General features: G+C 46.9%; 1 protein-coding gene across 13 annotated transcripts in view; it reads right to left on the bottom strand.

Moving 5' to 3' along the window:
* The window catches only part of ZMYND8 (zinc finger MYND-type containing 8), a gene marked incomplete at its 3' end in the record, with an annotated part of 104,859 nt that overhangs the window by 67,966 nt on the left and 24,476 nt on the right, over nucleotides 1-12,417 (bottom strand). For 7 of the 13 annotated variants that reach the window (XM_080716036.1, XM_080716037.1, XM_080716040.1 and 4 more), the window contains exons 2-4: nucleotides 11,222-11,370; nucleotides 4,273-4,416; nucleotides 1,318-1,431 (exon numbers count right to left, since the gene is read on the bottom strand). In XM_080716036.1, the coding sequence (XP_080572162.1) occupies nucleotides 1,318-1,431; nucleotides 4,273-4,416; nucleotides 11,222-11,370 (407 nt within the window). Of the gene's footprint in view, nucleotides 1-1,317; nucleotides 1,432-4,272; nucleotides 4,492-11,221; nucleotides 11,371-12,417 lie in introns of all 13 variants that reach the window. The other 6 variants (XM_080716028.1, XM_080716033.1, XM_080716034.1 and 3 more) reach the window with 1 other exon arrangement.

Genomic DNA, 12,417 nt, shown 5'->3' with positions numbered 1-12,417 from the left:
CAGGGTCTCACTGAGTTGCAAAGGGCCTCACTAAGTAGCTGAGGCTGTCCGCGAACCACGATCCTCCTGTCTCAGCCTCCCGAATGCTGGGATTACAAGCATGCGCCACCACACCAGGACTATAAACAGTCTTTAGCGGATATAATTTTATTTTATTTTTTTTTTTGCATTCTGGGGATGGAACCCTGGGCCATTTGACCTCCAAGCTACACCCCTTGCCCTATTTTTTATTCTTTATTTTGAAACAGGGTCTCGCTAAGTTGAGGACAGCCCCACTAAGTAGCTGAAGCTGTCCGCGAACCACAATCCTCCAGTCTCAGCCTCCCAAATGTTGGGATTACAAGCGTGCGCCACCACATTCGACAGCAGATATAATTTAATAAAAGCAGGAAGTAACTCCTTGTCTTCATCCTATTCAACAGAAAAATTACTCCAGAGCAAAAAAAAAAAAATTATTTTTTAAAATTTTATCAAACTAAGGCTACACACTTTTACTTCCATTGCCTGAGGTTTTGTAAAAAGCAACAAACAGGTTCCCTATTTTTTTGGGGGGTGGTACTGGGGTTCCTGGAAGCCCTTCTACCTTCAGGGTACACTCCCAGATACCTATTTTTATATTTTTATTTGGAAACAGGGTCTCTTAAACCAGCGCGGCTGGCTTTGAACCTGCGCAACCCTCCTGCCTCCGCCTCCCAGGCGCGGGGATTACAAGCGTGCACCACCGCGCCCAGCTCGGTTCCCTACGTAACCCCATCCGAATGGCACGTTCTAAATTGTTTTCTCCTAATATCAAATTTCAGACTAGCTGAAATCAAAAAGTGTGTGTGTGTGTGTGTGTGTGTGTGTGTGTGTGTGTGTGTGTGTGTGTTTACTGGTGATTGCACCCAGAACATTCTACCTCTGAGCTCCATTCCTGCTCCCCCCGCCCTGTTTTTTTCTTCTCATTTTATTTTGAAACAGGGTCTTATTACACTTCTGAAGCTGGCCTCAAGTCTGTGATCTTCCTGCCTCGGCTTCCCACATACTGGGATTATAGGTGTGCGCTACCACACCCAGCCCCACCAACTTTGTACCGTATGGAATTTCCTGAGTAACCTCCGTGGGGAATGCAGAGTGCCGACTCAGGAGGACTCAGTGCCGGCCATCATACCTTATATTCGATCTACCGATTTTGGAGTCGGTGTGCGGAAGAAGGTTTAGAGAGAGTATGGACAAGCATTTCTGAAAAGCAAAGCCTAGGAAGATGTCAGAGGCTTCCAGAGCAAAGCAAAAGCCGCTCTCTTCACGCACTGATAGGGGCAGGAACTTGCTTCTTACCCCCGGCTGCTTCATTTTCTGAATGGCAAACTTGAGCAGGTAGGACAGCTGTTCGATGGTCAGCATTGTCATGGCTTTGCTTTGGGTCTCGATGCATTCTGCTACTGTTATCTTCTACAAGTCAAAATCGTACACACATATTCGGTTAGAGAGAGAAAAAAAAAACGACCGGCCATGGATTTATTCTCCTTCTACTCCTTTTTTTTCCCCCAATATGCTCATATATAAAAAACAGTTCCCATCTAAATGAGAACAGTTGTTTCTCTTGGCGAGGACTCCTGTGTACTAGACCAAAATGTACTTGATCCGTGGGTAGAAGTTAAAAAGCACCTAAGTCTATTTATTACCTTATTAGGAAGTATTCCTAGCTTGTGAAGACATGATCTGAGAATAGTGTGGAGAACCCGAAATCCAGAAAGTGTCATTGTTAAAACCTTTAGGTCTCAAGAATGGGATGTGAAAGGGAAGGCCGCTGGCGTTTCCAAGGTGATGATGTCCTTGCAAGACAGATGGCCATCGGCTACTTATCTTGACCCTCTTAAGTCTCTGAGCTATTGTGCAGGAAAGTGGCAAGACATGACATCGCCGACGGAAAGGGATAGGGTTGCCCGTAGAAAGGATACAGGGGCGGGAGTAGGATCGTAATAGATACCACTGCCTTCTCCATCACTAGATGTGAACCCGAGGGCACAGTCGAGCTATCTGTCCCCATGGGCCATAAATGTCATTTCCCAAGGGAAATTCCCACAGAAGAAGAGTTCCAAAGGAATGCCTGAAAACTGAATTCTGCTACGGAAATGTGGGCTACGTCTCAGGGATTCACAAGACGTATGTAGCAGCCACACCGAAAATAGCAAACGATCTCAGGGAATGCTCTCCAACCATCTGTGAAAAGAGCTGGGAAGAGCTCTTCAGTTAATGTGGATTCCGTTTCCCTTCTTCACATCTCTGGGGCCGCCGACAGGCACTCTCAGACATGTCTGGTTGGGTTGTCGAGGAAAGGGACCGCACAAGAGTCAGAGGGAAGCTAAAAATGGGGCATGACGGCCCATCTAACAGCCAGGCTACCAGAGCCTGGAAGAGCCCCCCTTCCCAGCAGTCTGTGCGGGGCCCTGGATCTTAAGACACAGAACACCTGCTCGCCTGCATTCCGGTTTGTTTCCAGGGACCAGACGTGAGAACACAGGTTTCTTGTCCTGTTTTCATTCACCTTCGCTGCCTCTCACTGCCTGCTCCTCCCTCCTGGCTGGCAGTGCCTGGTTCCCACACACACGAAGTACTAGGTAAGCATTTTTCAAAGTATTTTTCGCATGGGAACTGGCCATCCGTTGCTGAGCAGTGAGCCTTAGAGCCAATCAGCCAGAAAATGATGAATAAGATCCTTCTGCTTGATAAAGAGATGTACGGAGAAGAACCTCCTCTTAGGGGATTTTTTTTTTTTATTTCTCTCCACACATGGTTGGTATCTGAAACCCCAGCAGCCATCTTATGACCATGAGAAGGACATGTTACGAAACATTCTCTGACCGGCCCTGCCTCTGGGCTCGTCCTACATGTGATAATAAATCCCTGTGGTTTCCCCAGGAACTCTCCCTTGCAGAGAAGGCATCCGACTGAAGTCACTCTGTGCCATACAGTGCCACTCAGTGCCGCTGAACAACTCGGAAGAGTGATTAAGACCAAGGAAGAAAACCAGGGAAGGCTCCCAAGCCTACACTAAATGTAGAGGAATGAGTCTGGGCTCCGAACAGAGAGGACAGCAGAGCGTTTCCTACCCACGTCTCCACGGAAGAGGAACCTCGGGAGACCGGGCTGGAGACACGACCGTGTCATGTAAGACCAACTTGATGGCTCAGTTCTCTCCCTCTATCTCTTCTTTTTCTCCTTCTTCCCTACACAGAACTGGTATCGCAGACACCATCCTCTAACTTGCTTTCTTCCCCCAAGAGACATCTGGGCAATCTTTCTGTTTCACGCGCAGAAAACTGCCTCATGGGAGATCTAATTCCCGTGTCCCTCGGAAGCCAAGAGACAGTCTACGCTAAATGACTCTGTGGATGGCGCTCTCATTTTTTTGGCCTGAGAAAAAGCATCCCAGCTGGGAAGTGCCAAGAACACAGGCCATCTCGGAACGCCGAAGTCATCGTCAAGGGCTCCGGGAAGCGCGCTTGGGGCCTTGCCACCGGGTACAGCTGCCCTTCCTGGAAGGGGTCCCAGGTGGCGACCCATTTCGCTCTGCCTCCTCCGGGTCTTTCTCAAACCTCAGTCCCCCCGATCATCCTATTCCTCATCTCCAACTCATTTCTCTAAAGAACCTACCTTCAAACTCGTTACATACAACTTGACTTGGATTTTGGGCCCTGTCTAGCAGAAAGCAGGGAATCCAGGCCTGGTTCGGTACACTACGAAATCCCCAGCACGAGCGGGCACTCAAGAAATCCTTGGGGCAAGAAAGAACGCGTCAGAGGGCCAGCGCGTGGAGCGTACAGCCAACAGTGGTCTTCCCGGCTTGGCAACCGCAGACGATGGAGCTGACGGGACAGGAAGCCAAGAGAGTGGGGAAAGAGCGCGTGATCTTTTCAAAAACGCGCAACGTGTTACAGATTGAGAAGTTTTAACTTGCGAGACGCAGACACTCGTTACACAAGATGCAAGAGAGAGCTGCAGATCTCAAAGCGATCCCAAGATTCATGAAGAAGCAAAAGACAAAAACAAAAAAAAAACAACCAAAGAAATCAATATTTCACGCAAATGCTCTTCCAAGAGTCGCGGGGCCACCGCCGCTGGCAAATGTCGGTCCCAAAAATGGGGCAGACGAGGTAGAGCCCCAGAAAGCAGGCAGAAAGCAAGAGATTTCTCTTTCCCCTTTCTCTGGATTATTTGAGAAGGCGGAAGGAAGTAAAAGGAAGAACAAGAAAGCGGAGGAGGGAATGGATTCATTCATCCGGAACTAACCTCACATTCAGGACAAAACCAGTCCCCCTCTGGTTCCGATGTCAGTCTCAGACATTTAGCGTGATAAACCCGGGGGCAGAGCTCACAGCAAAGGACTTGGCCTTCCCGGTGACAGACCCAGCAGTAGAAATCATTCCGTCCGTCCTGCGGTACAACATCAACAGGGTCTGTGGTGAGTGGCTGCTTCTTATAGTAAAACGGACCATGTCTTAGCTCTGACTGAAATGTAGGCAAAAAGACAGGTTCGGTTTCAAAACAAATGTGCAGTCTCAGGAGAAATTTTGAACAAGTACATCAGTAACAACACAAGAACATCACAGCACTCCACATGACACGAAAGAACCAAGCTACCTCGGGCTCCTCTATTACACACAACATCGACAGGCCAATAGCTACTACGATGTTTTGTTTTGGGATCCCCCCCCCCGTTTTTAAAGACCATCGTTCAAAAGCTTGTATCTGAGGGTCACTAGGCAGCCCTGGCCTACCTGGGTTCAAATTTTAACTAATTGACCAGTAATTAACTAGCCATATGCCTTGGGACAGGTCTCTCCACCTCTCGGCCTTGATTTTCTCATCTGTAAAATGGAGCGGCTAGAACCTGATTTCATAGTACTGCGTTGGGATTACATGGGTGATATAATGTACGGAGTGACTCCAATACGACCAACCCTACTGGGGTTAAGAGCCCCAATGTACGGAAGTCCCCATCTCTACAGCCAACGAAGGTATGGCAATTTATCCTCATTTTTAAAACAGTAGGCCCTTGGAGAATAAACCAATTGGATATGAGTCACCAAAAAAAAAAAAATGATCATCTGTTTTTTAGGTCTACCGCCCAATGCATAAAGGATTTAAAAGTCGGAGCGTGGTGGCATGAGCCTGTAATCCCAGGACTTGGAAGACCAAGCCAGGAAGATCACAGATTGAAGGACGGCCTCAGCAAAGAGCAAGGCTCTCGGCAATCTAGAGACCTGTCTCAAAAAAAATAATAATAATTAAAAATAACAAAAAAAGACCCTGATGTAGCTCTGAGGTAGAATGCCCCTGCCTTCAATCCCCAGTACTACACCCCCCAAAAGAGAAAGAGAGAGAGAGAGAGAGAGAGAGAGAGAGAGAGCGCGCGCCAACAAGACGCTTCCTACAGCCATGATTCTAGAGCATGTTAGGTCCCTGTGTTCATCTGGGGGACATTTTTCTTTATCAGAACAGACACTGACAGAATGAGATGAGCAGTCAATTCACAGAAGCCAGAGATCTGTGACCCCAGCATGTCAGGAGAAATCCCCCTAATTGAGGTATTCTAGGATAGAGCGGTTTTATGCGTTTGCAGTACGACACTGCTCTATTCTAGAATAGAATAAACACCAATAAAAAATTTAAAAAAATTTAAAAATAGAATAGAATAAAACAAAATAAAGGAAACTATTCAGAAGAAGTCATTAAAAAATATTCATCAGGCACCAGTATGGAATTCTGTTTAGTAAGTGTGAGAAGCCAAGTGTCACAGTAACCAAGTAACTAGCTGTGTGATCAGTTTGTGTGTGTAGACATTCGCGCGCGCGTGTGTGTGTGTGTGTGTGTGAGAGAGAGAGAGAGAGAGAGAGACAGACAGACAGACAGACAGACAGACAGACAGGGGATTGAACACCCAGGGGATTCTACCTCAGAGCTACACCCGCCCAGCCTTTTTTATTTTTTATTTTAAAAGAGGGTCTCACTAGGTTACTGAAAATCTCACATAATTGCTGAGGCTGGCTACAAACCTGTGATCCTCCCTTCTCAGCCTCCCAAGAACAAGTATGCATCATCACACCCACCTTAGCTGTGTGATACACACACACACACACACACACACACACACACACACACCGTGGTATTGATATAGCCTTATTTATTTATTTATTTATTTATTTATTTATTTAGGTACTGGAGATTGAACCCAGGGGCAGTCTACCTCTGAACTCCATCCCAGCCCTATATATACATATATATATATATTTTTTTTTTTTTGAGGGGGGTTGTTTTGTTTTGAAACAGGGTCTAAGTTGTAAAGGGCCTCACTAAGGTGCTAAGACTGGTCTCGAACCTGCAATCTTCTTATCTCAGCCTCTCAAATACTAGAATGACAGGTGTGCGCCACCATACCCGGCTACCATAAGTTTTAACGGTCTTGAACTGCCCGATATTTCTCTACTTTTTAACAAAGAGCCTCAGAAGCCAGGAGTGGTGGCGAACGCCTATAATCCCAGTACTAGAGAGGCTGAGACAAGAGAGTCACAGGTTCAAGGACAGCCTCAGCAAGTAGTGAGACTCTCATCAAACTAACAAGACCTTGTTTCAAATAAAGTAAGAGGGAGAGCCAGACATGGTGGTGCACGCTTGTAACCCCCGCGCTTGGGAGGCTGAGACGGGAGGATCGCACAGGTTCGAAGCCAGCCTCAGCTACTTAGTGAGGCTCTCAGCAACTTAGTGAGACCCTGTTTCCAAATAAAATATAAAATAGGGCTGGGAATGTAGCCCAGAGGTAGAAAGCCCCTGAGTCCCAACCCCAGTACCACAAATAAATAAATAAATAAAATAAAATAAGAGGAAAACCCTCTGCAACTTAATGAGACCCTGTTTCAAAATAAAGAATAAAAAATAGGTCTGGGGAGGGTGTAGCTTGGAGGCAGAATGCCCCTGGGTTCAATCCCCAGCACCACTAAATAAATAAATAAACGTGTGTGTGTGTGTGTGTGTGTGTGTGTGTGAGAGAGAGAGAGAGAGAGAGAGAGAGAGAGAGAGAGAGAGAGAGATATTAGAGCCAGGAGTGCAGCTCAGTAGAATATCCCTGGGTTGAATATCCAGTATCACCACCACCATGGGACAGTGGTAGGTGTCCCCGGAGGAGCAGAAGGACAGCCAGGCTGCCCACACCCTCGGATCCCCTCTTCTTCTGCAGCAAAAGGGGTTTCAGAGAACAAGCTGGTGATTTAATCTCCCTGTCAATCAGGCACTCTCCTTATCTGCTGCTTGTGTTTCTGCTCCATAAAAAAATAATCTGATAACAAATCAGGAACATTTTCAAAAGGGTAAGCAAATCATTTCAGGTAAAATGAATTATGATTTTTCTCTCCCACATACATCAGGTGGGTAAACGACTTTGAAAGCAAAGCAGACAGGTTACAACCCGCGCTGTTGTGGGATAATTGCAGGTTCTAAGAGCACAGGTTCTTATTCCCCTTCCGCCGGCAGCTCAACAAGAAAATGGAAAAGACCTGTTCATTTACTTCTGGAAAACCTTCCATCTATACCAGGAAATGGTAAACATTTTCTGTCGAGGGCTCTATAATGATAGCAGATAGGTAGCGGGGCATGGTAGCATATGCCTGTAATCCCAGTACTTGGGAGGCTGAGGCAGGAGGGTTGCAGGTTCAAGGACAGCCTCAGCAATTTACTGAGGCCCTCTACAATTTACTGAGGTCCTGTGTCAAAAAATAAAATAGGAAGCTGGGCATGGTAACTCATGCTTGTAATCCCAGTACTTGGGAGGCTGACACAGGAGGCTCAGTGAGACCCTGTTTCAAAATAAAGAATAAAAAAATAAAGCTGAGGCTGTAGCTCAGAGACAGAATGCCCCTGCTTCAATTCCTAGTACTGAAAAAAAAAAAAAAGATAAATAAAATAGGAGTTGGGCATAGTGGCACATGCCTGTAATCCCAGTACTTGGGAGGCTGAAACAGGAGGATCCCAAGTTCATGAACAGCCTCAGTAAGTAGTGAGACTCATCAACCTAGCGAGACTCTATTATTGCAAAATAAAAATAAAACTGTGCTAGGAGGGAAGCTCAGAGGTAGAATGCCTCTGGGTTTAATCCCCAGTACCAAAAAATAATAATAATAATAATAATAATAATAATAATAATAAAATAACCCGGGCGTGGTGGCGCACGCTTGTAATCCCCACACTTGGGAGGTGGAGACAGGAGGATCGCGCAGGTTCGAAGCCAGCTGTGCTGGCTTAAGAGACCCTGTTTCCAAATAAAAATATACAAAATTGGTGTCTGGGAGTGTAGCCCAGAGGTAGGAGGGTTGCCAGGAACCCCAGTACCACCAAAAATAAGAAAAAATTAAAATAGGTGAGGGTATAGCTCTGAGGCAAAATAAACATAGGTTCCATCCCTAGTAACACAGAAAAAATAATAAATAATAAATAAATAAATAAATAAATAAATAAATAAAAATATATAAAGATAAAACAGGGCTGGGGTTGGTAGTTGTAGCTGGGAGGAAGAACATTTCTGTGTTCAATACCCAGCAAAGAAGAAGGGGGGAAGGAGGAGGAGGAAGAATACTTGTAGTACCCCTCAAAATTAATTTATGATATACCAGTTTCCATTCCTTTAATGAAATTCCCAGCTGACTAGACCTGTGGGGTAACAGGCAGCCACAAGCCACAGGCAGCCACTCAAGTCTAAATTAAATCAAACGGACGCTTTGTTCTTCTGTCACACGGGCCTCTCCCCGTGCTCAGGAGCTTGTGACAACCACGCCACACAGCACGGGCTCCGTTCACGTCTAGACGGTAAGGCTCTGCCCCTGATGGAGCGCCTGGCGCCATTTTCCATTTCTGACATTACTCTGTTATTCGGCTCAGAGAATCTTCAAGACAACCCCGTGGGCTGATCAACGGCCTCACGGTTCCCATTTCAGAGGGAACACTGGACAAAAAGAAGTTAACTGTTCCCACAGCCACAGAACAAAACACACAGAGGGCATTTCACTATATAATTTGGAGAATGAAAATAAATTCGTGCTCAGAAATATACACCACTTCCAGTCTTGGGCTCTTTTTTTTCCCCCTGGAGTATTGCGGATGGAACCCAGGGGCATTCTACCTCCGAGTGACACCCCCAGCCCTATTTTTTAATCTTTGCTTTTTTTGGGGGGGGGGGTGGAACCCAGAGGCTTTCTACCTCTGGGCTATACTCCCAGACCCATTTTATATTTTATTTGGAAACAGGGTCTCATTAAGTTGCTGAGAGCCTCACTAAGTAGCTGAAGCTGGCTTCGAACCTGAGCGATCCTCCTGTCCCAGCCTCCCAACCTCTGGGATTACAAGTGTGCGCCACCACGCCCAGCTTCTATTTTTTATTCTTTATTTTGAAACAGGGTCTCACTGAATTGCAAAGGGCCTCACTAAGTAGCTGAGGCTGTCTCCGAACCGCAATCCTCCTGTCTCAGGCTCCCGAATGCTGGGATTACAAGCGTGCGCCACCGCGCCCAGCCTTTTTTTTTTTTTTTTTTTTTTTTTTTTGGTGGTGGTCCTGGGGATTGAACCCAGGCGCATTTTACCTGTGAGCCCCAACCCCAACCCAACTTTATTATTTGTTTTGAAACACAGTCTTGCTAGGTTACTGAGAGTCTCACTATGTTGTTAAGACTGTCCTCAAAACCTGCGATCCTCCTGTCTCAGCCTCCCAAGTACTGGGATGACAGCGTGCACCAGCACACCTGGCTAGACCTGGGCCTTTTTTTTTTTTTTTTTTTTTTTTTTTTTGGTGGTACTGGGGTTCCTGGAAGCCCTTCTACCTCCAGGCTACACTCCCAGACCTATTTTTACATTTTTATTTGGAAACAGGGTCTCCTAAGCCAGTGCGATCCTCCTGTCTCTGCCTCCCAAGCGCGGGGATTACAAGCGTGCGCCACCACGCCCGGCCAGACCTGGGCATTTAAACAATGCTAGGTCTCTTCCTGAAAAAGCACCGGTCTTGTCTAATTCAACTTTCCATTCCCTGAGCCCGCTCCTGTACTCAATTATGCAGAAAATAGATGAACGCTTCCCCAGCATGGAGACATGACCTCACAGTCCACCGAGGTCACAGACATCACTGGTCTATGAGATCATGGGTTACAGAGAGCCCACTTAAGTGCCTCCATTTGCTTAAGATAATCAGAATATCAGACATTTTAGAAAGTTGGAAAGGGGAGGGGCAGTCCTGGGAATTAAACCCAGAGATATTCTACATTCTTTTTTTTTTTTTTTTTTTTTTTTTTGCGGGTCTGGGGATGAAACCCAGGGGCATTCGACCTCTGAGCTACATTCCCTGCCCTATTTTCTATTCTTTTTTTTTTTTGAAACAGGGCCTCATTAAGTAGCTGAGGCTGTCCGCGATCCACCATCCTCCAGTCTCAGCCTCTCGAATGCTGGGATTACAAGCGTGCGCCACCACACCCGGCCTGCTCTACATTCTGAGCTGCATCCCCAGCCCTTTTAATCTGAAACAGGGTCTGACTAAGGCCTCAAACCTGCGACCCTCCTGTTTCAGCCTCCAAAGTACTGAGATTAAAGACAAGCATTACTGCGCCTGGCTAGAGTATCAGAAAATTTTAAGCCAGAAGGTTCCTTAGAACCAAGGATCCTGAGAGCCAAGACGGCAGAGATTTTCCATACCTGGCTGACAGTCCTGTGAGCAGGGCGGAGAGTGGGGTCTATGCTCAGAAGGGATAGTGACCCAAGACCAGTGTCTAGAACTCTCAACAATTCCTCTTACCAGGGACCTAAACTCTTCATTTTACAGATGAGACAATGAGACCGGTGGGGAGCTGGCCTCTGCCGAGCCACGGTTTCCAGCGCGGCTGGAAATCAGAGCTCCCAGCAAGGCCTGGAAGGAAAAACTCCTGGGGTAAAGTGAGCTGGCAGCCTACAAAAGCTAAGCCAAGGGAAAGCCCGCCCCTTTCCAGAAGGGCACTCCCATCGCCTTTAGACCAGCGTGTCCTCCAACGCGATCTGAAAACCCACTGGAAGAGGCTGCGTGGGTCCCTGTTCTGCTGCCCTTTCTGCCATGGGCAAATGACAGACGGTGGCCGGGAGGCCCTGGGGTGAAGCCAAGCAGGTGCCCGCAGGGGGTCACGGCTGCTGGCTGGCCTGGGTCCTGCCGGCGTGGCCGCTGCTGCTGGCCTCTTACCTGTTCCTTATTGTTACTGTTCAGTAAGCCGGGTTTCTTTTTCTTTTTAATGGGGCTCGCTGGCGTATCCTGTGGAGAGTGGCCATTGGAAGAATGTGGAGGGCTGGGAAACTTTCTTTTCTGAGCTGTTCTCTCTGCTGAGCCAGGATCTGAAAGACACACACAGAACCACACATTTTTCTTTTTTCTTTTCTTTTTTCTTTTTTTTTTTCTTTTTCTTTTTTTTTTTTGTGGTATTGGACTCGAACCCAGGGGTATTCTACCTCTGAGCTATACCCCTCAGCTCAAAAAAGAAATTTTTTTTTTTTTTTCGGGTATGAGGGTGGAACCCAGGAGCAGTCTACCTCCGAGCTACAACCCCTGCCCTATTTTTTATTCCTTAATTTGAAGCAGGCTCTCACTGAGTGGCAGAGGGCCTCACGAGGTAGCTGAGGCTGTCGGCGAATCGCAATCCTCCAGTCTCACCCTCCCGAATGCTGGGATTACAAGCGGGCGCTACCACGCCCGGTTTTTTTGTTTGTTTTTTTTTTTGTTTTAAATTTTGAATCAGGGTCTCGCTAGGTTGATGAGAGTCCCACTACCTGCTGAGGCTGGCCTTCAATCTGCAATCCTCCTGTTTCCAAGTACTGGGATTACAAGTGTGCGCCACCACACCCAGCATTTTTTTTTTTTCAGGCGGTACTGGAGATTGAACCCAGGGGCATTCTATCTCCACGCTACACCCCAGCCCTATTTTTAACTCTTTATTTTGAAACAGGATTCTCACTAAGTTGAAGAGGCCTCACTAAGTAGCTGAGGCTGGCTGTGAACCTGCGATCCTCCTGTCTCAGCCTCCGAAGTGCTGAGATTACAAGTGTGCGCCACCACGCCCGGCTTAGGACCACACATTTTAAATCAATAGAGCAGAAATGGAGTGTGACATGGTACATTTTGTCCCCAGACTCCCGGTGTCCTCTTGGTGTTGCTCCTTCTGGAACATTCTTGCCTCCTCTTTTCTGTCTCAGGTCAGACAGTCTTTCTTCAGCCTACAAAATGCTTTTTATAAAATATCAATAAATTGCCAAAAAAGAAGATTGGGAAACTATTCAGAATAACCTAGGTTTGGGGTTCTCTTCGAAAGACAGTCCAAGCTGAGCGTGGTAGCGCACACCTATAATTCCAGCATTTGGGAGGCTGAGACCAGAGGATCGCGGCTT

The sequence above is a fragment of the Muscardinus avellanarius genome (assembly GCF_963383645.1).
Source record: "Muscardinus avellanarius genome assembly, chromosome: 19".
Classification (NCBI taxonomy): Eukaryota; Metazoa; Chordata; class Mammalia; order Rodentia; family Gliridae; genus Muscardinus; species Muscardinus avellanarius.
The sequence above is the reverse complement of the archived record's forward strand: the minus strand, read 5'-3'. Positions and strand labels throughout refer to the sequence as shown.